This window comes from Convolutriloba macropyga, chromosome 3, assembly GCF_964194025.1.
Source record: "Convolutriloba macropyga chromosome 3, txConMacr16.3, whole genome shotgun sequence".
Lineage (NCBI taxonomy): Eukaryota > Metazoa > Xenacoelomorpha > Acoela > Convolutidae > Convolutriloba > Convolutriloba macropyga.
Genome location: NC_134470.1, coordinates 63,825,098 through 63,849,291, shown reverse-complemented (window position 1 = coordinate 63,849,291; position 24,194 = coordinate 63,825,098). Strand labels below are relative to the sequence as shown.

At 32.9% G+C, this 24,194-nt stretch overlaps 2 protein-coding genes across 5 annotated transcripts in view; one reads left to right on the top strand and one right to left on the bottom strand.

The window, feature by feature from the left end:
* LOC142336359 (ras-related protein Rap-2a-like) overlaps positions 1–8,518 on the bottom strand; it is a 64,936-nt gene extending 56,418 nt beyond the window's left edge. Inside the window, exon 1 of one of the 3 annotated variants that reach the window (XM_075385129.1) lies at positions 7,429–8,518. The gene's annotated coding sequence lies outside the window, so the exon portion shown is untranslated. The remainder of the gene's footprint in view (positions 1–7,428) is intronic. The other 2 variants (XM_075385128.1, XM_075385131.1) reach the window with 2 other exon arrangements.
* A 3,879-nt stretch (positions 8,519–12,397) lies between these two features.
* On the top strand, positions 12,398–22,425 carry LOC142337194 (uncharacterized). 2 transcript variants are annotated; one of them, XM_075386327.1, is made up of 5 exons: positions 12,398–13,114; positions 17,128–17,327; positions 20,161–20,355; positions 21,377–21,511; positions 22,173–22,425. In XM_075386327.1, the coding sequence occupies exons 1-5, from the start codon at positions 12,772–12,774 to the stop codon at positions 22,323–22,325; spliced, it is 1,026 nt and encodes a 341-aa protein (XP_075242442.1). In that variant the 5' UTR covers positions 12,398–12,771; the 3' UTR covers positions 22,326–22,425. The 2 variants fall into 2 exon arrangements, with proteins under 2 accessions (XP_075242442.1, XP_075242443.1); XM_075386328.1 differs by lacking the exon at positions 20,161–20,355.
* The last annotated feature ends 1,769 nt before the right edge of the window (positions 22,426–24,194 follow it).

Below are 24,194 nucleotides of genomic sequence, written 5' to 3'. Positions count from 1 at the left end.
TTGTAACAAACTAATACTTAAACTCGAATATCTATTTTTGATTATCTCTTCATTTGATTGACAGTTGTCTAAAAAATTCAGATGAGTGCGGGTCGTAACATCATGTGATAACGGACATTAACGAGCCTCCTTGTTAAACAACCATTTTGTACGAGTACTTTATTCAAAAGTTATAAAAAAAATTGCAGATTTGAGGATCAAATAAAAATTCGACTGAGGGCTCAAATTTGATCAACTCTCTGTTTCATGATAACACGCAGACAAAAAAGAACAAAAAGGGAAATGTTAAAAGAATACGTTTTCGTTTTTTGAAAAATTTTAAAGTCGCGAAAATGTTAGCTATCAACTGAAATTATTAAATATGTCCATTTATGACTCTAGACGTCTGCAGCCACAACTCCAGCCACTGCACCTCTCATTATCTACATTATTTCTTACTAATGAAAGAACAAAAAAAACTGAAAGCAATCAAAAAGTCAAAAAAAATTGAAATCAGTGACCAGGCCATTAAAATTTTAAACTATTTACTAAACTAATATTGCATATATACCATCCGACCTGCATTAAACGTCACTTAAGTTATTGTACTTAGTTTTCTTATGTGAAAAGACTTTAAAATTTATTCTCAAATATGGGCAAAACCTCCTGAATCACGAATCATGGAAACGCTCTATTGAATAACTTTTAAATTCAGTTCAGCAATAAAGATGCAAGCTACCACGGATGAATCCAAGCTACAAGTTAAAAGGAACAAAAAAGAAGTCTTCAATTCCGGCTAATTTAAACAAAATTGGCAGTGGAAGCGCATTTTTGATGGAAAAAGCGTAGATTTTTGATAAATTTAACCTTATTGTCAGCAAATACTTTAGATTCTTTATTCTTTCTTTAAAATTGAATCTATCAACACTACAATTTTATTAACAAAAGAATTGCGCAAAAAATTAGATTATGTGAACAAAAACAACAAAATCAGTCAATTGTTTGCAATACTTTAAAGCTCGACAAATCCGTGAAAAAAAAAGAAACAAAAACTCTGCTGTAATACTATATTTTACAATGGACAGATTTCGCAACTCTGTACCACTCTCAAAAATAATAAAAGTGGACATATGTATAAAAGTAAAGAAAAAAATGAAAACTCAGTCTCAAAGCCAAAAAACCATTTCTCAAAACATAAAAACAGTGAAGGCTAAAATGTATATCACTAGATATTGATGCAACTTCGCTAGTGGAAGTGAGCTGAAGAAAGTCACAAAAGCAATAAGCTTTCAATCAAGAAAACTAAACATAAAAATATTTAGGATCAGAGGAACCTAATTAGACATTTCATCAGCGAGAAAAAGTTCAAAGACTACAAATATACAGCAAATAAAAAACAACATTCCAAAAAATTTGTTTGTATGCAGAGGTTTGAAGCCATAAATATTTTCAAATTCTAACTTAAAAAATGATACATATTCATTGGGCCTCATTGGCAAAAAAAGATTTGTGTGTACCTGAGCAGTACGATAAAATTATTTCGGTGTTAAAGGATTCCGGTCATTAACTTCAAAGAAACACAAATGAGCAAAAAAATGAAAAAAAAATGAATCAAAGAAACAACGACGTGGAACAAATCATTAAAATAAACCAAAATTAGCCTTCTTATTGCTGTCGCCCTTTAAAAACAAGTAAGTGTTTCGCACATTAGTGAACTACTTAATTTGACGAAAAAAATTCAATATGTCAAAAATAAATGATCAATATTGTTTATCGTAATCGAGAGTTAAATTGCAAAAAAAAACAAATGGTCAACTCCAGAACACTCCCATAGCAATCAAAAAAACTAACCCTCTTGGGGATTTTTTAGAGGTTTGCGTCAGCAGTTTTTAGTATTTCACTCGCGGTTAATTTAAACAAAAATGGCAGGAAAAGTGCATGTTTGATGGAAAAAAGCAGACGTTGGAAAGTTTAGACTTATTGTCAGCAACTATTTTGATCCATTTGTTCTGCAACTTTATTCTTTCTTTAAAATTGAAATTATCAACTCTTTTTTCCATAATTTTAACATTTTTCTAATAGCCAATTGACCTAAAAATGCGCAAAAAATTAGAAATTGTGAACAAAAACAACAAAATCAGTCAATTGTTCGCAAAATTTTAACGCTCAATAAATCCGTGAAAAATAGAAAAAAAAACTCTGTCATAATACTCTTTTCTACGCTGGACGGATATCGCAACCCTGAACGATGAATATATCGATCGACAAAAACTGATTGCATAAGAAAACCTGTTTGAGTATATACTTCCTCTCCCGCCAAGGTGCGTCGAAACAATTAAACAATTACATAAAACTCATATTTTAATTTCCTTTAATTTTTAGTTTTCTCAGCTTTTTACAGTTTTATACACTTTTATATTACACGTTCATTAATATTTAAAATCTACAAAATGAAAAACGTTGCAAAATATCGCAAACTGAAATACTGAATAAAGTTTGAAACTTTCAGAAAAATTCTGTGCGGCAGCTGAATGTGGATAATGGAAAAAGGGGGTAAACTTTACAAATTTAAAATTTAGAAGATAAAACATTGAACTCGCAAAGTCTCAAAAATTCTATTTTGCATTAAATTGAATTACTGAAGACAGAAAGTAGATCACATCAGATAATTTTGTGACCTACACAATTTTTTAAGCCGTTGGGGGTTTTCTAGTACAATTTTTCAACTGTTCAAAATGTTCGAAAAAAAATTGCCTTTTGCAAATTTGTAAACACCAGAAAAATATGCGCCTTATAAGTGAATAAAAAAACGAGATTAAGTCGATTGATTTACGAAGCCAAAAAAAACCCAATATGAGCGCACAAAAAATAGCTTAATGATACCCCTATTAGTATAGTCTTTTAACCCCACAATTTGTTTTCAATTACTTCATCAAACGCAAGACCAAACTCTAGCGCTACAAAAAACTTTTTTTGAAAGTGTTTCATGAAAAAAAAAACAATTATTAATAATGGAAAAGCAAAATTGTTTAAAAAAACTTTTTTTGTTAGCTTTCATGCAGGGCCAATTTCTATTCAACATAACTCTGCAGTTTTGGTTAAAATAATCACCGTTTGTTTCAGCTGCGATGGCAATGTTTTTTATAGCAATTTTTTTAAATTTTTTTTTCTTTTTATAAATTTTTTATTGCTTTTCAGCTTCTCCAAGATCATAAACTATAAACGTTCTTTTTGGGTCTTTTCCATTGTGTCTGGAGAAAAGAGGCCCGCTTTGTTCAAATATTAATTATATTCCTTAAAATGGTCGCAAAATTGTTACAAAAAGCAAGGAGTATTCTTGCTGAAGGAACATTTTTGTAAGGAAAGTTTGGAGCCAGATGATTCAGGCGCGGTGAAATGCAATATGTAAATGTAAAATGTGCAATAATTTCTTTTAAAGAAAAATCGTCGTTCTTAAAAATTATTCACACTTTTTCGAATGTTGTAAGGTAAATTTTGGTATAAATTGAGCAAACAACCCAGTAAACTCAGCAAAATCCGAAGAAGTATTTAAGTCACGCTTCCATCAAATTATTGTTCAGTCACAGGCTCTAACAAATTGTCTGCTTTCATTTAGGAAGTATGTTAAAGAACAAATCTTACTCCAAAAATTCTTAAAAAATTTCAAATGTAAGACTGTTTCAGCTACTGACTACTGACGTTCATTTCGAAGGGAAAAGAACAAGGCAAGTATATGAATTTAGGTGGATGCTCTCTCAGAGAGAAGAAAACTGAGCCCGCCATCATCAAGTTGAAGCAGTAAAACTTGGGCTCAAGTGAAGTTAGAAAGAAGATCGAAGATTTGAAATTTTTGTACAATCGACCTTCACAAGTCTGTTTTCTAACTTGAATAGACCCACCCCATATTTGCTGCTAATAAAAGTAATTTAAAAGTTGAGGTAGAGCACTTTTCATGCGTTTCTGTTCAGAAAGTCGTTTTACACTGTCTATTTTTAGTTCTCACAGTTGTTTTGCATACCTGGTCACATATTCAAAAAATGTAAGATCTGTCTTCTTAGTGGTTAATATTTCCCATAGCTATATTCTAACAAAAACTGAGCACTCATTATCAGTGGAAAAAGATTTCACAAGGAAAACAGAAGTGTTCTCTCCTATTCAAAAATTGTTTTAAAGGATTTGTACCATTCATATGTGTAATCACTAGCGGTTGACTTACAACTAACTAATTTTTCAATCATTTTCTCAAAATGTGGGATAAATATGTGAGGCAGGCTTTTAACACTTAGAAGGGAGCCGTTCAAAAAATGAAAGGAAAACGGATTGGAAATAAAGAAAAAAATAGCGAGGAGGGGCGGGGGTGGAGTGGGGTTGAGGGTGCGAGGGGGATATAAAATAAAATAACAATAAAACTGTTTTGAAATTGTTAGTTAAGCATAAAATTATACTTATATTGAAACACACTTTTTTGCAAGCAAAACAAATCAAGAAAATACCTATAAAAAAAGCATTAAAAAACCAAAAAAGAAACAGAAACAACAGTTTATTTTTACCTTTTACGGGCAATTTTTCTTCTCGATACTCATTTTAGGTTTTTTACTTTTTGTAAGTCAACAAATCTTTGATTTAAACAAAATATAATTTCCTATACAATGCAAACCGGAAAGTTAAAGAGAATAAAATCTTTAAAAAAAAGGAAGAAGAAAAAATATTTAACTTCTTTCTTCTTTGAAATCATAAACTATTTTTAAAAACCATAAACTATCCTGTTGTTAACTTTTGATTTGGTATATCAAAAAACTGTATTCAAAAGTACAATCGAGATAATCTTGATGTAAATCTAAACAATACAAAACAATTTTTCTACACAAAAACAAAAACACCAAACAAAATTGAACAGATTTTATAATATTTTCTCTGTTTGTTCTTGCTTCTTGAACGGACTAATTTGCGTAATCATTAGAACTCTTATATCACAGTCTATTCGATTCAATGAAAAAAAACATAGGAACATTATAACAATTTCTTCTGATTAAGAAAAAAGGAAATCAAGTTTTTTGAAGAAGTTTGGTGGCAACCCACGCTAAAACTTGAAATTTAAACTCCCACACTGTACGCTCAAATTGAATTGATTTTTTTGAACTTTTTAAGAAATACACAAGAAATGTTAGTTGTTTCAGGCTGACTTATGTTCGGTTGACTTTAAAACACGCTTTCTTTTTTAGATTGGAAATTGATTGATACTTCAACTAAAAGACTCTACCAGCGTGAATTTTTAATATATAAAAAATTATTTGTGAGGCTAGAGAAAAGTAAAGAAAAATTTAAGTTCATTATTTTTCTTTGATTTGTCACGTAGACATTGATTTTTTTGTTCGTTTGATTTAACCCTTACAAAATTGAAACCAGTCGCATTATAGGATTCAAAAATTTTAGGGAATTCAATGAAACTCTTCGACATTAAGACAGATCCAATAATTTTAAGTCAACACAAAACGTGTAAACACATGAACAAGTTACAGCAAATTTTCGATTTCAAATAAATCTCAACTCAGGAAAATAATTTAGAAGACTAGAAAATCTAATTTTTTTCCCTAAAATTTAGATCAAATTTGTTTTATTGATTGAAACTCTTTCAATTTTTATGTCTTTAATATGACAGTAAAACAAATCGCATTATCCAGAAAAGACACTACTAGCGCAAAAAAAAATATTTTTCAACCTCCCTGACCTCAAACTTATGCCTCCACTGATCAAATGGTCTAATGTTGATTAGCAGTCCAAGTCAACGGAAATTTCTCAGAATTTTTAAATATTTTCATTTCATGTAATAGAAACAGGTTTAGCTTTTTCAACGATGCAGAAAAAAAAACTTTTCTTTAAATTGCTGCAAAACACTAATTTCTGGCTGAAAACCAGTCGTTACTTAAGAAAAGACCATCTACTTTTAAATTTAGTCAATTTGCGCACATATGGAGATTTTACATACCTGGAAAGACGCAAAAAATATTAGTTATCTTTTCTGCTAGCGCCCCCAGCCTTATATAGCCGTTAAATTTGCACCCCCAAAATCTAAGTTTTCGCGAATTGTAAGAGCGATATTTGCATTTCATTGAAACAAGAGTCTCTAGGTAGATTAAAGGCACTTTCAGAATAGTTTTCTTGAAATATTTCAAAAAATCAAGCCCTTATTGTAGCAGATAACACCAAAAATGATCTAATACAGAACATTTTTATTGATGCTTACGTTATATGCAACAAATTTTGGTTGAATACGTAATACTTTCAAACCATAGCTGTGCTAGCTTTTAGTAAATGCATATTGCTCATATATGTTCTCGTATAAGATTACTTAGCTTTAACAATATGTTTACACATTTATAAATGGGGGGTGCTTAACTAAGCGGGGGGGGGGGGCGCTAGCAGAAAAGATCCTGATTTTCTGTTATTCGGTAACCTTTTCTTGAAAAATTTCTACCGGGTTTTGATATAAACTAATTGATACAGATCTCATGAGTCGAATAATTTTTACATGAGAAACAAAATAGATTGGAAAAAGTCATTTTTTTGTTCGCCACTTCCAGTATAAAGGCTGGGATCTTTTCTGTTTTTGCAACCCCCCCCCCCAGTCCTATATAACCAGGCTGTTTGCACCCCCCAAATATGTACTTTTTTGTCCTTAGAGATCCTTCAATTTAGACGCAATAACGTGCCGGCACCAGCACAAGATTGGATGGATTTTTGTTTCCGGTTATCAAAAAATTTAGTGTCATATTCTTTGTCTGCTTACATTATAAGCAAAGTTCAATTACCGTATACGTCTTAATTTCAAAACTTCGCTGCATAATTAAATTGTAAATGCCGTTTGTGCGTAATTGTATGTAATTGTATAAAATCCAAACAATATGCTATAACATGCGTAAGTGGGGGGTGCAAATGGACGTGGGGGGGCAAAAACAGAAAAGATCCAAAGGCTAGCTGCTGTAATGGTTAATGCAAATTACTCTGTGTAGTTGTTTGAGACAATTTTTCTTTGCGGTGGCTTGCTCTTGGAGAAATTTTACGTTCTGAAAGGCTGTTTTATATTGCAAAATAAATCACAATTCATGTGGGATTGCATCTGTTAAAATTTTTGCAAATTAAGAGTTCAGAATTGTTCAGAATTTCATATTTATAAAGGTTGTAATCAAAGTTGCTCTGCAAAACTGTTTCAATTTGGGCTTAGTAAAACTGATAGGCAAAAGAAATTTTCCTCTCCGATCAAAAGATGTTGAGAAAATTGAGTCATATGTGGGAACGTTCTGTGATAGGCACGGTCTTGTACGAGCTGTCTTGTTCACCAACAAAACTAGTTGCTTTCTTTTTGTTAGAAATGGTTAATACTGTCAAAAGACCGTTTTTTGTGCATAATCTGCGCCTTTATTTACATATTTCACAGATAAAGTAGTTTACCTAAATCATCTTGTTAGAAATGGGGACAATTTCTGATGAATATTAAGCACAGATCCAATTTGTGACAATAGCGCTTTTCAAAATGAAACAATTGAAGCAAAGAAGGTCATTCAAGTCATTAGGTAAATATAATTGACGCTTTTCTTATTTGCATAAAGAAGCGAAACTAGTCGAACAATTCAGAATTAGGTTGAAAATAAACAATATGGCTTAATTCGAGGGAAAAAGGTAAATATTATTCTCTATGGAATACAAGGAACGGTTCACTTTTCCTTAGAAAGCGACATAATAGCTTAATAACAAAATTTTCTCCTGTATATAGTTTGTTAATTAAGCTTCAACGCTTTTCTGTAAATATACACAATAAGTGTGAATGAAAAGAAGGAATAAAATGAGAAAAATAACAGGAAAATAAATACTTGCGGGATGGATTTATGGACAACAATTGCATAAATTGGGAGCAGTTAAGCGTGGGAAAGCCATACGTTATTTGGGCTCAATCACTCCACATAATACCTTATTCAATTTTCGGAGGACAAAATGTTGTCAACTTTTAAAAAAGGAAAGAGGCCATTTAATATCAAGTATAATATATACAGTATACGGAACGAGTACAGACGTACTAAAACCAATTTCTATTTTTAACAAGACTCAGATCAAATTACGCTAAATATTGTACTATTAAAAAGGCCGGCCAACCATATAGCTCCCTCACACACACGCACTCTATCTCTCTATCGCTCTCTTTCGCTCGCTCGTTGATGGTATTATAAGTAAGTGAGTGATAACGTTTTTACTACTTGAAAGAAAAGGCTGATTAATATGCATGTAATTTATAATGTATACATTAGTGAACCGATTTTTTTTTGAAGCGGACAGTGCAGAAACTAAGAATAAATAGTGACAGTTTTTGACAGAGTGGTAGATAACAGTGGTAGATGCAGTATGAGTACACTTGGTTGAAATTGTATTTTTCTGTTTATTTTCATTTCACTCTCCAAATGAAATGCGAGACTTTTGCGTCAGTAAATCTGATTCTTAACATTTATATATACATATATACTTGATGGTGTATGTATCTATGCATTCACAAACACACGGAGGTATAATAATATATGAGCCGATGAAGCAAGTCGAATTGGCGTACAAAATGTGAGCTGTTTTAATTTAAAATGAAGAGCAGGGGATAACGGATTTGATTTTTTTCTCCTTCTTCCCGTCTTTTCACTCCCGCCATCCCCTCCTTAAAGTTTCCGTTCCTCAGATGTCGTCGTCGAGATCAACAAACCGGGTTTAATTCAACCCTTCCTCTAAACCCCGTAACACCCCCCTACACCCCCTCCCATCTATTCACCCACCCTACTTCACACTCGCAACCTTCCAACCATGTCTTATTAAAACCCGGTTTGACATGTGAACGCAATCTGTTAATGATAAAAGTGACAAAAATGCGTCCAGTCAAATAGAAACAAGACTTGACGGCCGTAACTTTATGCAAAGTTTTCGGTTCTTCTCCCTTATACCCCCATTAACGTAAATATACCATAATGGGGGCGGTATGATTTCTTGGAGGGGGGGGGGGGGCTATATTTTCTCCCCGACTATAATGGGGAAGACCCAAACTTTCTGCCCTGCCTATATTAAGGAATTGCAGTTTGTCATATTGATCGTTGTTCTCTGGGACTTTGCTCATTGTGGTGTTTTTGAAAAATGCTGAAAAATCAAATCAACCCTGAAATTTCAAGCACTAACAAATTATCATAAAATAAATAATCAGGACATACTATCAAGAAAAAATGAACCAACAATGAAGGACCAACGAAAAGCTTATTTAAAAGTATAAAAAGGTAAATTTGAGTACGCAGTGCAATGAACAAAAAATATAAGTTGATAGCACCATACAAGCTGATATTGAATAAAAAGAGGGCGAAAGAACTCAGTTTTTTTAACTAAATTTATTTTTAAAAATTAACACACAAAATTATGATAGTAAAGATTTTTGCTGAGTAGTTTCATTTTATTAGTAAAAATTTGTTAAAAGTGATAATTTGAAATTATGAAATACAAAAAGACTCGGTAATTTGCTGTTCGCACATAGTTTTCCGATTCCACTCAACCACATTTTTCACTTAATTGTCCTCCAAAAAATTGCTTTAAACTCAAACCCCTAAAAAATAAATAATGTCTCATGAGAGGATCGAATAAAACTGTTACTGAGGAGACTAGGAAAAACGACAGGCAACAGAACCAACAAAAATAGCAATCATCAATTACTATCGCAACTCAATGTCTATCTTTTGTTTTAAAAAGAAAGCTTATAAAGAAATTCAAAACCGCATCAGATAAAACCTAAATTAAACAAATTGACCTGCATTAAACCAGAACAGATATTGGACTTATCTTTATGAGAACAAATAAAATATATACAAAAACAAAAAGGAAAATACTTCTTTTTTTTGAAAACCACTAGTTTCAAAGATAAGAAAACCTTGATCAAATATAATCATTAAATGAGATGGATAAATTATGCTCAGCACTCTCTCAAATAAAATTGTATATAAACTTAAGTATAGTTGACAGAGAAATTGTTCGATAAACTTATGAAGTCCAATTGTTTATCAATTTGCAATTTCTTCTCAAGTAATAAATTAGTTAACATTATAAATATGGTTGCTGTTTTCATCTTCGCACAAAATCGAATTTCGTGTTTTTTCCCATAAGAATCAATAATTTCGATGATCAACACAGCCACGCATAGATAAACCTGTTATCAGGCAAAACTTTTAAAATAATTATTGAGCAGAAATTAAACAAATTAATATCAAAATTGAACAGATCTTTTTAACAACGCTAAACAAAACACCAAACACAAAAGTCTTAAATCCATTGCGACGCCCAAATGTACAAACAGCAAAGTTGAAGTTAAATTATCCAGAATAAAACAAGACCAGAGATCTTCAAAAGACATGAAATAAATGTGCTGTTTCAAAGAAAACAAATTGAAAAAGGTGACTCTGTTAGCCGAAAGCCTTTGACTGAAAAAAACACTTGACAAATCTGACCTCTTTTCATCTTGGACTTTGATCTCAGTGGAAAAAATTCGAAACTGTCTTATTCTACAAGACGAAAAAACAAGTAATTGTCAAAGAAAGTGATCTATGCTATTTTTTTTAAGAAGGCATGAATGAGCGAATCAAAACAAAAGCAACCAGTGTGTTCAACAGAAAATTCAATGAAATTCAGGTTGATTTTTTCCAGAAGCTTTGAGGCAAGATATTGCAAAACTGTTTTCCCAATTACGAGTCCCATCATAAGTTTAACGCTCGCGTTCAATATCCATAACCATTCACGATATGATGTTCGACGTATATCAGTGATGACGCAAAGAGAGCGCCAACTCAGATAAATGAAGATGAATTTCAAACTTAAATCAGCACAAAGGCTCAAATTAAATCAAGGCATCCCATAATTGGCCTTCGTTTCTTCTGTTTTGTTTGGCAATGTAGCTTGTGAAACAAGCAAGAGCAATACCGAAAATTTGTTCATGAAGGCTGCATGTTTAATAGAAGACTTCTGGTGCTGAATTAAAGGTTTTGTCTACCAGCCAAACTGTTATCATTTGAATCACTAAAAACCTAACTTACGCTACTAATCAACATTTCCATTGTCAAACTCCAAAAAATATTTAGTCTATGGGGTGCATCATCATGCCGCTCCGTTGGTGAGTGCAATGAATTTGTTGGCATATTCTTTTTTAAACGCTGAGAATTTTGTTGTCAACTGGCCAAAAGATTTGGTGTGTCGAGATAGCGTCGGTTACTGGTAATATTGTGGAGGCTAAGACTGATGCCAGTGTTAATTTTTTATTCATACTTTTGATCTCAACTTTGACTTTTTTGAGTAGCTGGTTTTCCGAGAGCAGGATTATGACAGAGGCATTTTGATTGCGTCCATCATTCACGCGTACAAGCTGGTTATCTTGTTAAAATGCCGAAAAGTGGCAGTTGTGGCTTTGATATATCGAGCAATTCCAGGCAGTGATAAACTTATTAACGCTTTTATTTAAAAAAGTCATGGTATTCTACAATCAACATTTCTTTGCTTTTTGCAAGAAGTGGTATACTCAAACTTGACTGTTATCATGCCAAAACGATCTCAAAATGCAAAGAACATGAACTGCTCTAGAGTTCTATCAGCTTTACAACTGTCTTTACTAGCGTTACTAAGGTCTAGATGAGATGACAAATTCGGAAATGTTAATAACTTTTCTTTCAAGAATTGAGTCTTCAGCTTTATTCCCCTGAGACTAATTAAAATTCATTGAGACTTAATTGTCCTCCATTATAGGATACTTAAAATTGGAATGAGACAATGCCAGTAATTGCGAAGTTAAATATAGGGATAAATCGGTGTTAAATTACAAGGGTTCAAAGAATAGGAGTGAAAAACAGGACACCTGTTACACATCTGATAAGTTATTTGTAAAACTTCGCACGATCGAAATAGTATTATCACTGGAGTAGGATCCTGAGTAAACGAGTACCACTATAGCTCGTCTTCAAAAAGAAATCTTGTTTAAGTCGTTTTGTTCATTTCCTGATCGCCACCTCTACTTTAACTCTGGAACCTGATTTTAAAACCGCAATAATGGTACTAAATGAACTACAGAAATTTCTATTGTCCGACATCTGACAATATCATAAAAGCTGCATGCACTATGTGCAAAAGATTATTGAACATAATTTGGTGACAACAAAAAAGAAATTTGATGTATGCAAATGAACCGTTATACGAAAGCTTAGCGCGGAAACTGACATTGTTCAAAACAATTTTGAAGTCAATATTTTGGACTACGATTTGACTTTTGCACTCAAACCAAATTTTGCTATTTATGTTGGTTGAAATTGATGCTTTTGTTTGTCTATGACAACGTAGCTTTGGTCTTTCTGGTCAGTTAGAAGCAATCAAAACTAATTTTAACGAATTTTAACGAACTTGACCGTAGAATTCCTTAAATTTCATAAATAACAGTAGCTTAAACGTAACAAGAGTTTGTAGAAAAACTCATAAGCGCTTCAATTCAGCAATCTTTTCCCGAATTTCGTTCAGAGCTCCGTCGAAACTATTCTCAATGGGTCAATGAAAAAAAATGTGCGCGGGTGAATCAAATTATTGTTTTTGTTTTTAAAGTGTCGTAATGTAAATTCGGAGAAAAATAAAATTATCCGGTTTTTATTTTGTTAAAAAAAACTTATAAAATAGTATATAATCAAAATTTTTTGAAATCATTAAATATATTTTTCAAATTTAGAGAGTATAAAAATCGAGATTGTCATCGTAACAATGATTATGACTTTGGAGTATGAAAACGCAACAAGAGCTGATTATTCGAAGACATTCGCAGCTGCGGATGCCATTTTATCTTTATCTTCAATAATTCCAAATTACATCTGTCTTTTTCACATTTTCAGACAACTTAAACGCGAGAAAGTTATCAAATATTACCTTTACTTTTCTTTAGTTATAACAACATGCATTACAAGCTCAGTTGGTAACCATATTTACCTGGTGACGAAGACTATTGGCCTTCCAGATTTGTTCAATACCAATCAAGCTAATTATAACTTTTGTGTGTTACTTGTGGGGATCTACTTGTGTGCTAATGCGGTGTTGCCTTCAACTCTTGGTTAGTTGTCACAAAATGACGCTCTGGTATCCTAAAAGATGTACTAGACTACGTCATACTATTTTTTTCCAATGAAACAAAAGTTGTTACACATGTCCATAAAATGCAGAATCTTGATAAATCTAGCAAAAGGTGAATTATCTAACCAAAAAAAGAATCTCGGCAACATTTCGAAAAAAATTATTGGACGTGCTTGCCTTGATCTTGCAAAAACATGATAGGTGGCAAGCAGCGTTTAATCAAGCTAAAATAAATAAGAAAATATAATCCTAACAATTTGTTAGAAACAGAACAAGGTGAATCATTAAACAATTCAGAGAAATTTGTTGCTTCGAAGCACTTCTGGAGACGGCTTGCTGCAGTTCAATCATCACCAATCAGGAAAAAAAATTAATGTTCAATAATTTGCTCCAACTGTATGTTGGCAACTATACCATTAAAATGAACGGATTTAGTTATCAAATTTGTAGAAAACCATGCTGCGCCCGTCAATGAACTAAAATACTTAATTGGCTTGCGAAACACATTATTCGTCTTTTTTATTTTATTCGAATGATATCTTAAATCTATCAGCACTTTTTAAGGTGTGTCATGGAATCCAAAGCATGGGCCTTAGAGGTCCTGTGTAAGTTATGTGCAATGTACATACCGAGCTTGCATTCATTTATAACCCCTTTATATTGGAAAATTGCTTTTTTTTAAACTGTTGTCTTTTGCCATTTTGTGGTATCTTGTGGCAATTTTCTTTCTAGATGCCAATTCTTTCAAAATGTCTTTCAAAATTTTCTTCATCTCGATGTTTTTTGTCAAGCCATTGACATTAAATTGCAACAAACACATTTGCTCGAGTATATATACTCGAAAAATCAATGTCTTACGCATGTAATCTACGAACATTTATTAAATCGAGAAAGTAAACGAGCGCGAAAAACCGGTACGCTCAAATAACTATTAAGTCAGATTAATTGATAACCATAACGTAACAATTTAAAAATTAAATAACTAGTCACCAAATAAAACCCATTAAATTGACAAAGGAATGGGGCAATTTGGTGCAAAAATTAGCGATGCAATTTGGGGGACGAGTCACCGACTTTCGCAGCGCTTTTGTCACTGGAGTTTACTGCCACAATTAGCGATGAAGGAACGGCAATTTGGTCTGCAATTTTCGCATTGTCGCTAATATTAACAAATTTGCTGAAATACGAAAAACCAACACAATGGACAAAAATCTCGCCAAATTTATAACGTTCGGCAGGATTTACATCAGGGATAAAAAAAATTTCGTTTCGGTGAATTTGGATTGCCAAAATTTTCAAAAAATTTAAATTAGCAGTTAACTGATATATAAAAAATGCTGTTAGCGTAAATATATTTTTTGTCGTCTTCAGATATCCAACTTACGACAATTCGTACATAAAGCTTGTATTTTATATCATTATTGTTATCCCTCCAAGGGTCTCATTTTGTGTTCAGTTTTTAATTTTCCATAAATTCTTATATTTGTGAAAATTTAAAGGTTCAATTAGGCTAATAGGTTAAAGAACCACAACCTCTTAAAAAATTTTACATGCACACAGAGAAGCAGAAGCTCCAGTTTCATATATTCAAATTGATTGAAATGAGCAATTTGTACACAGCACACGCACACACACATATGCACACACGCCACATACACACGCACACGGACGCGAAATCATGCTGAGACCTTAAATCATAATTACATATCCCGAGCCCGAGTCATGCTGTAGATAATTTATGGTATCATGGCGTAAGATTTCATTCCATGAGTTGCAAATCGAAAAAATTTTGAGAATTCTTAGTAATTTTTTCTGTTATATCTCTTTGTTCTATCTAGCTGCACTTATTTTGATTGCACTTCTTGTGAATCTCAGAGCCATTGAAACAAGAATTGAGATTTTAGTGTTTCATTTGTGGCTGCTGTTGATCTCTGGAATTGAAAGTCGTGCATCTAAAATCAAAATCAAGCAAAACTTACATACATATGCTCTACCGAATGTTTGGACTATAATATCATGCCATACCTATCTGAAAGAACGAAAATGCTTTTAGTTAAAAAAATAATATGTTTTATTTTCCTCCAAAAGGATTCTGTCGTACTTTTTTGTATAAAAAATCACAGTTTTTACATATGACCTAACAAATCGTAGGGGACTGTACATAGACACACACACACACACACGCGCGCGCACGCACGCATGAACACATATAAAGGCAAGTATACACATATGCTCGTACCCTTACATAAATTTTAACTCACTTTTAAAGAACTTATGTTAAGAAATGCTATCGATTTTTGGTACCATATTGTTAAACCCTTAGCATTATTAGCATCTAGCAGACGTTTTGTATAGTTCTCTTGCAATTTTTTAACGACCCCTCACTCCGGTAATTTACAATTTTTCTTCAAATTGTTTCACAGATTTCCTTAATAAAATCTACGTTTGCAACTCTGCGTCTTCCTAATTGCCCAAAGTTTTCAATGGGACTCAGATCCGGTTTCTATGCTGGCCATTTCAGTTCTGTCACCTTTTTTCATGAGCAAATGTTCTAGCAGTCTTTGATATATGCGCAGAGATGTTTTCCTACAAATAAGGCCTTTTAAATGCATTCTTGTAACAGCTTGTTCAAACATGTGCATGCTCCGTAGATCTCATTTTATTGAAACCCAAATTATAAGTGGTTACCCCGGCATTTGTGTTCCAAAAAACTGCGTGCAATTTGCTATAAAAAATGAAACAAACCGTCGGAGGACATTCACACTCCGATAATTATGGATCACACTGAATCAACTTGTTTGTTCTGTCCAACTGCCGTCTATTTTCAAATGAAACTCAAGAGAATTCTGCCGCAAACTCAAAAAGAATTAAAATTTTTTGTTTTTCATTGGTGACTGCTATCAACCTCAACGGGGAACGACAATCATGCCTCCAAAATGAAAATAACCAAGCAAAATTAACAATCGCGTATTGAGTGTCCGTTTTTAGTATATCAACTTTTAGTATACAATTTTAAGAGACCGGAAACAATTTCAGTTCAATTTCAGTTATAATATTTTTTGCTCTAAGAGGTTTCTGTTGTTTTTTTCACAATGATCACTGTTTGCTCATCTGAGCAACAACACGCAGTTTGATGTGAGCACATAAATACACCAAAAAGTTGCTTTTTTGGTTATAATCACAAAAAAATGATGAGAAAAAAAATACTTAAAGCAGAATCATCAAATTCTCATATTCAAATTGATTGAAATGAGATCTCATATTCAAATTGATTGAAATGAGCAATTTGCACACTACACACACACGCACAAACATAAACACACACACACACACACACACACACACACACACACACACACACACACACACACAAACACACACGCGCACGCGCAATACCCACATACTCACACAAACACATTGCACACTCATACACACATGTGAACGCGTATGCACAGATACAGCAACGCATATACACATACAGGCACAAATACACACTTATACACATATATTCACACAAAAGTTAATAGTTAATTCACGTTTAATTCTTTTTTGTAGTTTTGTTACAGACCAGGCATTTCAAATTTGAGTTTGCAATAAAATTGCAATAACTCTCCAACGAAAATTGAATGGTAATAGTTTAAATTTGAGCAAAAATGCAAAAAGTGTGCGAGTTGCGTTGAAATTCTATCATCTAACGCATCATAAAGAGCAAGTTCCCAGTCTGATTGCCCAAACTGATAAAGTGTGCCAAAAAAGCACTAATGCCACTATCCGTTTAGGTGAAAAAATTCAAATGTAAGAACGGCGGCAAATTTCATTTCTAAATTCACCGTGAAAATCGCAGTGAGATACGTGTAGTAAGATTGGAGATTGAAAACAGGTAAACTACTTGTTTTTTTTGGAGAAATTGTATTTTTTCCCAAATTTCACCAAAATTTCAAAATTTCTTGCAGTATTTTGATCTGATGATTTTTAATATGGTTATAATTTTAGTTTGCTTGAGTGTGGAGCAGCTGTACGCCATACACCACCCCACAAAAACCCACAAAAGAACACCAGCGAACACAATCAAAGCTGCCTCCCTTTACCTGGTGATCTCATGGGCCAATGGAGTTGTCAATGGATGGTACCTACTTGTATTCCAGAACAAACAGCTCATAGATGGAAACACATTTGCGAGATGCTACTTCGAGGTACAGTCTATTTTACAATTCTATTATTTTGCAATGCGCATTGAACATTGTCACCCTAGATACAAACGATACTCAATTCTTCCTGCCATAATTGAGACAATTGAAAACAGATTGTAACGACAAGCGTTCTCCCCTACTTAACTGTTGTTATCGTTGATTTATATGTAAAACAATATGCTGATTTAATATACAGGTCAACAAGTTAGCTCTAACAGTAACTCGTTTTTTATTGTCGCGCTTTTCAAAAAAGAAAATGATATTCCACACCTATACGAAATCTGGAAGTCCCCAAATTTGTACAGGAAAAAAACAACAAATTAGAAGTTCTTTTAACTTATCATTATTGATTGCTTTTGCTCTGGAGTGTCAGGAAAGATCAATTGACCACTGCTGCGGATTTTCTCTAACTGGAACATTCTTGGTATCACTAACTTGGTATCAACTTTTCACTAACTTGGAACATTCATTTCGAGCTTAAAAAACTAAAAAGTACATATTTTGCATGAATTCTGCTTACACATAAAAATTCCTTTTTTGAAGAAAAAACGAAGTCTTAGCTGATGCACTTGTCTCTAGTCCTGTGGTAGCTCAGCGACATCTAATGTTCGGATTTGTATGTCACAATTTAAATGTCAACAATGTCACAAAGGCGTGCGTTATGCCACAATTTAGATGCCAACAAAAATACCGGTGACGTCTTAGCAAATGGACGTACCAAAATTTAGAATGTTCTACGACTGTAATTGGTTGTGAAGATAAAAACACTGTACCTTTACGCGTTTAATAAGCCTCAATTGGACATAATTCTAAATTATATTTTTTACCGCATCTGGTCATGCCTCAGCGGGCGATGGCCATGCCTCAGCGAACCGTTGGACTTGATAGGAATCTCTCACATCCGAACGTGTGGTCAATTTCCTCAAAAAAATTTTCAGTTTAACGCGATTTTTGAGCGAACATTTGTTAACGTTCATATCAAATTTTAAAACATGGAGAGTATTTGTTGAGCCAGCAGCCAATTAGTAAGAAATATTTCCCAGTTCTCAATTGTGACTGTTCAGCAATAAAATTTCTGTATTTTGTTACGATTGCCATTTTCACTAGCTCCAACAAGTTTAATACATTAAATAAATAAAACGATTTATGCTAACCAATTACACTTATGCTAACTAACTACACTTATCCTAACCAACTAAATATCTCACATGTTAAGTCCAATCAAATTTGTGTTCATGGACTATTTCATAAGTCAAGATTTAAACCTGAGTATCCCAGTCGTCAAAAAAATTGTAAGTGGGTAAGAATCGTTCAAAAGAACGTGGCAAATGATTACATCCTTCTAGCAAAAGGAGCATGATAAGCTAGCTTTACAAATGTAACTGAAGAACTGGCCTGAGTAAAGTTTGAAAATATTGAGTTTCTGCAATTTTATAACACGACCCGGGTCTTCCATCATACATATACTTTTTGAGTTAATACTAGGTCAGATTTGAATCTTAGTAATCATATTAGATCAAATATGATTAGTTTAATTTCATTGTATATATATATATATATATATATATATATATATATATATATATACATTTATATATATATAAATATATATATATATATATATATATATATATGTATATATATATATATATATATATATATATATATATATATATATATATCTGTGTGTGTGTGCGATATCCTGGAAAACATACAATAAGTTATATCGAAAAAATGTATAATCCTATTTTACACTAGTAGTTGAAAAAAATCCATTGAAAATATAAAATTTCATTTATGCAACGTAAAGCATTGTGTTACAAATTCCTGTATAATGTAGTCAGAGGGCAATTACATTTAGTATTTTACGTGTATATGTGCGTTAAAAACTACAATACTTGGGTGCGCTAAAACAATAACTCTGGATTGAAACGTATTATGCATATAATTGTTCATAGATTTAAACTGGCTCAACATAATATCTGGCTCAACTTTCTTCATATAGATTGATTTCCTTTTTTAAGGAGCACCTAATTTTGCAATAACTATTGCATTTCGAAGTGTTGCCACGGAATCACATAAGTGGTGCTATATCGATAAAAATTAGAGCCGTAGTAAAGATACGAAAGCAAAAGAGATGTATGATTCCTGGCAATCATACTTGGATTATATATGATTTTATGACAAGGACCACATATTTTATTTATACAAGGATCACATATGACTTATTTGGTTTCATGGTACAATTGTTCTAAGAAATCATGTATGAACAGCATGAAATTGTATACGATCCTTAAATCGAATTTGAAAACTGGAAGGTTTTTAAATTTGATTTAAATTTCAAATTTAAATTTGATTTTTAAATTTGAAAAAAATGAAAATTGGGAGATATGAATGTAGGCAACGCTCTAAGAGCTCTTTTTTTCGGCAGCCATATTTTTGAAAGATTTGTTGTCTTCCAAAACTTTCTTTCAAATGTAGAAGGACTTTATATTTTTACCACATTATTTTAGGTTGTTTAAAACCTCAAAACGTGGAATCCGTTTTTCCGGAGCTCAAAAGCCTGCAAGATCCTTGCAATATTTATTTATAAAAGCATTTACTTATTTTAGAAATGCTTTTAGAACAATGAATCATTTTTCAGCGATTATCCATTTCTTGCAAGAATTTTGCCATATGTTAATCCGCAAATTTTTCAATCAAAGTTAACTTCATTTTTTTGCCGAAAACTGACCGAAAAAAATTTTCTTCAACTGCAATTACCTTTTTGGTCAAATAGTATTCCTATAGTGTTCTTTTCCACTGGATCCAGACTTCCATCGAGTTCCAAATTTAGGATCTATTGACAAACCACATGCTGGCAGTGTACCTGATATGTAACTTCTACATTCCTCTGGCACTGCTTCTGACATCTAATTCTATGATATACCATCGTATGAGAATTCTTGACACATTCAACACCAGTCGGACAAGTTTTGGGCCCAACAGCTACACTGCTTCTACGTCTACTGTCCATCTATACATCAACATGGTCAGTTTTTTAATCAATTTTACCTTTAAATGATGCTAAAGTAGTCACTTTTTTATAATTTTTGCTTCATAGAAGTCAACATCCTAATTGACTGTAAAATTAATATTTGTGTCTCCCTTAACATAACTCAAAATTAACCAAATTCTAAAATCAGAAAATTTTTTCCTATTTTTATTAATTAGCAATCACGCGCGTTTCTCTATCAATCATTTTTCTTCTGACACTTGTTTCTCATCTTAACAATGGCATACCGAAGCCCATGTATTTGCCCATGAACTACCAAAACATTGGATGAAATTTGTGTTTTTTTTTAAAAAAAAAAAGAATAAAATTTTTCATCGTATTGTCCATAATGTTATAATAAACATTGTTTCTAGACAACAGAATAGTTGTGGAGACAAGGTATCTTGATTCAAATGGAGCTCTTTCACCCGAATGGCAATTTTTGCTAATAATTTTGAAGAATATTTGATTTTTACCCTATTTTCACAAAGCTTTAAGGCAAGAAAGCTCAATAAAGAGATGTCTTTTGTTTTATCCGTTTTTCGAGGCGCACAAATTTATGGGAAATGAAAGTTGTTATTCTGATAAAGATTTTTTTTTGAATTTCGAAAAGTGTCATAATATTAAATTAATGCTTTTAAAATTAGCACCCCAAAGTGCTGAGTCCAAACAATTAATTTTTGTTTTTTTGCTCTCTAGAATTGAAGTTCTTGTTCATGATTCTAATTGGTACATGACTGAGTACAGTTCAGCTCTTTGCTGTGCGAACGCACATTAATAAGCCGACGGTTCTTTCAAAAATTTTCTCTCTTGTGCTCACAAAATTTGGCAGACAATTAGACGCATAATTGAAAACTAATTTTTTAAAGCTCCCCTTACTAAACCCCAAAATTGATCATATTTTTGCGACACATCGACTGGAACATTTTTCTAGTTTGCACTTTAGGCCCGCATGAATATTTGATTTAGTCCTTTGCAGTCAAATATCCCAATAAATGCATGTGATTATTTGTGTTAGAGTGCTAATTCAAGAAGCCAGTACCGTTCCTCTCTCAACAGTCTGGTTGTTCTTTCAACATTTTGCCTGGCCTCTTGGAGTCCTCTCATGATCATACGCACTGCAGAAATATTCGACAACTACTTTGAAAGAAACGTAAGCAATCAACACCCTATACGATATACTATGATCAGTGGTAGGAATATTGGCCGACAGGGGCTTTAGCCGACCAGGAAAAATGAAGAATTTAGCCGACGCTTAATTCTGATTGGTCGGCATAAAGGATTGGTTAAAACATCACTTGTTCGTCCAGTCATTACAAGTGGTGTGCCCTCGGGTTGTCGGCTATAATTCTTATTTGTTGGTAGTCGGCTAAACCCCTTGTTCCCCATTCGGCGAGCGCCACTATATAATCATGTCTTAGGAGCTTCAATGTAGGTCCGAACGCCTATATTACACACATTTACATTTCAGATTACACTAAAACAGCTTGCAGTGTTTTCAGTCCGCGCTTTTCTTGCGCTCTGTTCAATAAACTGAATACATTCTAAACCAATTTAAGAGTTGTTCGGCAAGGTCAATATGGTTGCATGCTGTAAAGTAGTGAATATGGAGACGATTTCCGTCCCACAGTATTTGACTGGTATTTTGGCAAGTCACAATTATGCAGAAAATTCAGTTGTTCTCGTAAACTTTAGCAAAGTAGAAAATTTTGCTTCTCATATGTCCTCAAGACGTTTAATGTCGTATAAAAGCATAATTCTAACTTAAGCCATACAGAACACTTGTTTAAATTGAGCAGAGTCCTGTTGTCTAGATTCCAGGCCCAGTCTTGAGTGCCTCAGTTGTACTATGGCATTCTTCTGCCCTGTTCAATCCACTCTACATTCTGTTCAAAGAGCACAGGAGTGGAAACTTCAAACTGTCAGGCATTTGCAGACCCCCCTGCAGGAAGATTTCCACAGCTTAGCTGAACAACTTTGAAACTGCAGCCAGTGGGCTATTATAACTTTATTCATATGAAGACATTACTACTCATAAACTATATTTACAATGTTGGAAATTACAAAGTATTGATCACCGCGCCAATTTTGACAGTCTCTACCCAAATTGTTTGAAAATTTTGAAAGATTATATAACGTTGGAAACTTATGAGCCACCCCAGATCATACCCTTAACAAAGAGGGTCGGAAATTTGAGCGTGCATAAAATGTTACGAACCCATCTCAAAACATTTTCGATTGAAAAAAATTAAGCTTTTGAAGTAATGAAAAGTCCAGCTAGAGTGGTAGTTTAAGTATAGAGGGAGTATCAGAAAAAGGGCGAAAAAGCGAGTTAAAGTCGATTGAAAATTTCATGCCCTACAAAACTTTCAGGGAGAATGTTTTTCATGTTGAGAAATTTTGTTTGTTTTTGCTGTTTTATGTGATTAGCTTGTCATAAAAACTACTAAAACCGATACATGGCTGCAATTATTTGAATCAATCAAAGGGCCGCTAACGGTCTACTTTGTTCTTTTTCACCTCTAATCCTGTAATCTCCGTTAAAGATAGGTCCCATTTTCAATGCGCGCGCCATAGTAAAACATTTTCAAATTTTTCAGGTCATAATCAACGGTTTTCAGAACTTCAAATCTTTTTTTTAAAAGATTTTAATTCTCGGAGTTCTATTAATGCACGGTTGTTTTGTCCTTCTAAAGTAGAAATCGAAGTTTATTAAAATTTTAGTAATTTAAGGATTGTGTAACTTCAATGTTTTTAAAAAATGTTGAACTTTTGACATCTGAACAAATTTTTTTGTTGTCTGGTCAGTTAACATCTAAATAACAAGTCCCTCCAGCTTTAAATGAAGGCATAGAAGAGCTCAATGTATGTTTTTAGCTGGTTTCCAAAGTTTTCTACTTTGAATTCATTCGTTTTCAAAAACATAAGATGTAACTTTTGTTGTGTTTCTCTCAGCTCCTGTTTTTTGTTGTGTTGTCTTTTAATCTCAATAATAATATCATTCATCATTTCATCTGACCATTTGAAAAACAGTTTCCTTAGCAGGCCTTAACAGCAAATTGAATAACTGAAATTATGTAAAAATGGAAACTGCAAAAACAAAAAAGTAGTAAAAAGAATCTCTTTGACAATTTATACAAACTCTCCAGTTTAAGGGTTCTTAAGAAACCAGCATCTTGTAAAACTGAACTTCAGTTTTAGTTAACGAAAAGAAGCAACTATATTAGTTAATGAGGTCAATTTAGAGAGAGCGAATAAAATGTCATAGGAAGGTTTTAGAAAATTATCTGAGCAAGGTTAGCTGTAATTCGTTGTACTATTTGATGCCTACATTGCTCGTGAGAAATCTTAATGAAGCAAGCACAAATGTGAGGAAACAATTTTTGATTGTTGTTTTGAACTTTTTTCAAACTTTTTGCTTTCTTGATTAATTTTGTTGTCAGCATGTCACCAAAGAAAAGTTGTTTAATAGAGGCTTAAGATAGTCTACGCTTTTAAAGATTTCTACTGATACCACGCTCCTTTTTCTACAATGAAAATATTGATTGGCCATCAATTAGCAGGGGCAACTTGTGAGCTATATAAATAGGATTTCTTGAGCTTATAGGGTAAAAACTTCCGTTATCCAGGATACTTCTTACACGGTAAGTCAGTTCATCTTCAAATGAGAGAACAGTTCCCACGAGAACAGATTTCTCTTATCCATTGAAAGCTTTTTAATCAAATTTATCTATGATTGACTGTAACATTTCAGCCAAAAATAATTCCCAAGAATAGTTCGACATCCGTTGACTTTCAAAGGTGTTCGATTCCCAAAGAAAAAGTGGTTACCAAAA

Excerpts from the sequence above, each read along its gene's own strand:
- LOC142337194 (XM_075386327.1), top strand. The coding sequence starts at position 12,772 with ATGATTATGACTTTGGAGTATGAAAACGCAACAAGAGCTGATTATTCG. Across the intron at positions 17,328-20,160 it reads TTGCGAGATGCTACTTCGAG|GATCTATTGACAAACCACAT; the intron begins GTACAGTCTATT and ends TTCCAAATTTAG. Across the intron at positions 20,356-21,376 it reads TCCATCTATACATCAACATG|AGTGCTAATTCAAGAAGCCA; the intron begins GTCAGTTTTTTA and ends TATTTGTGTTAG.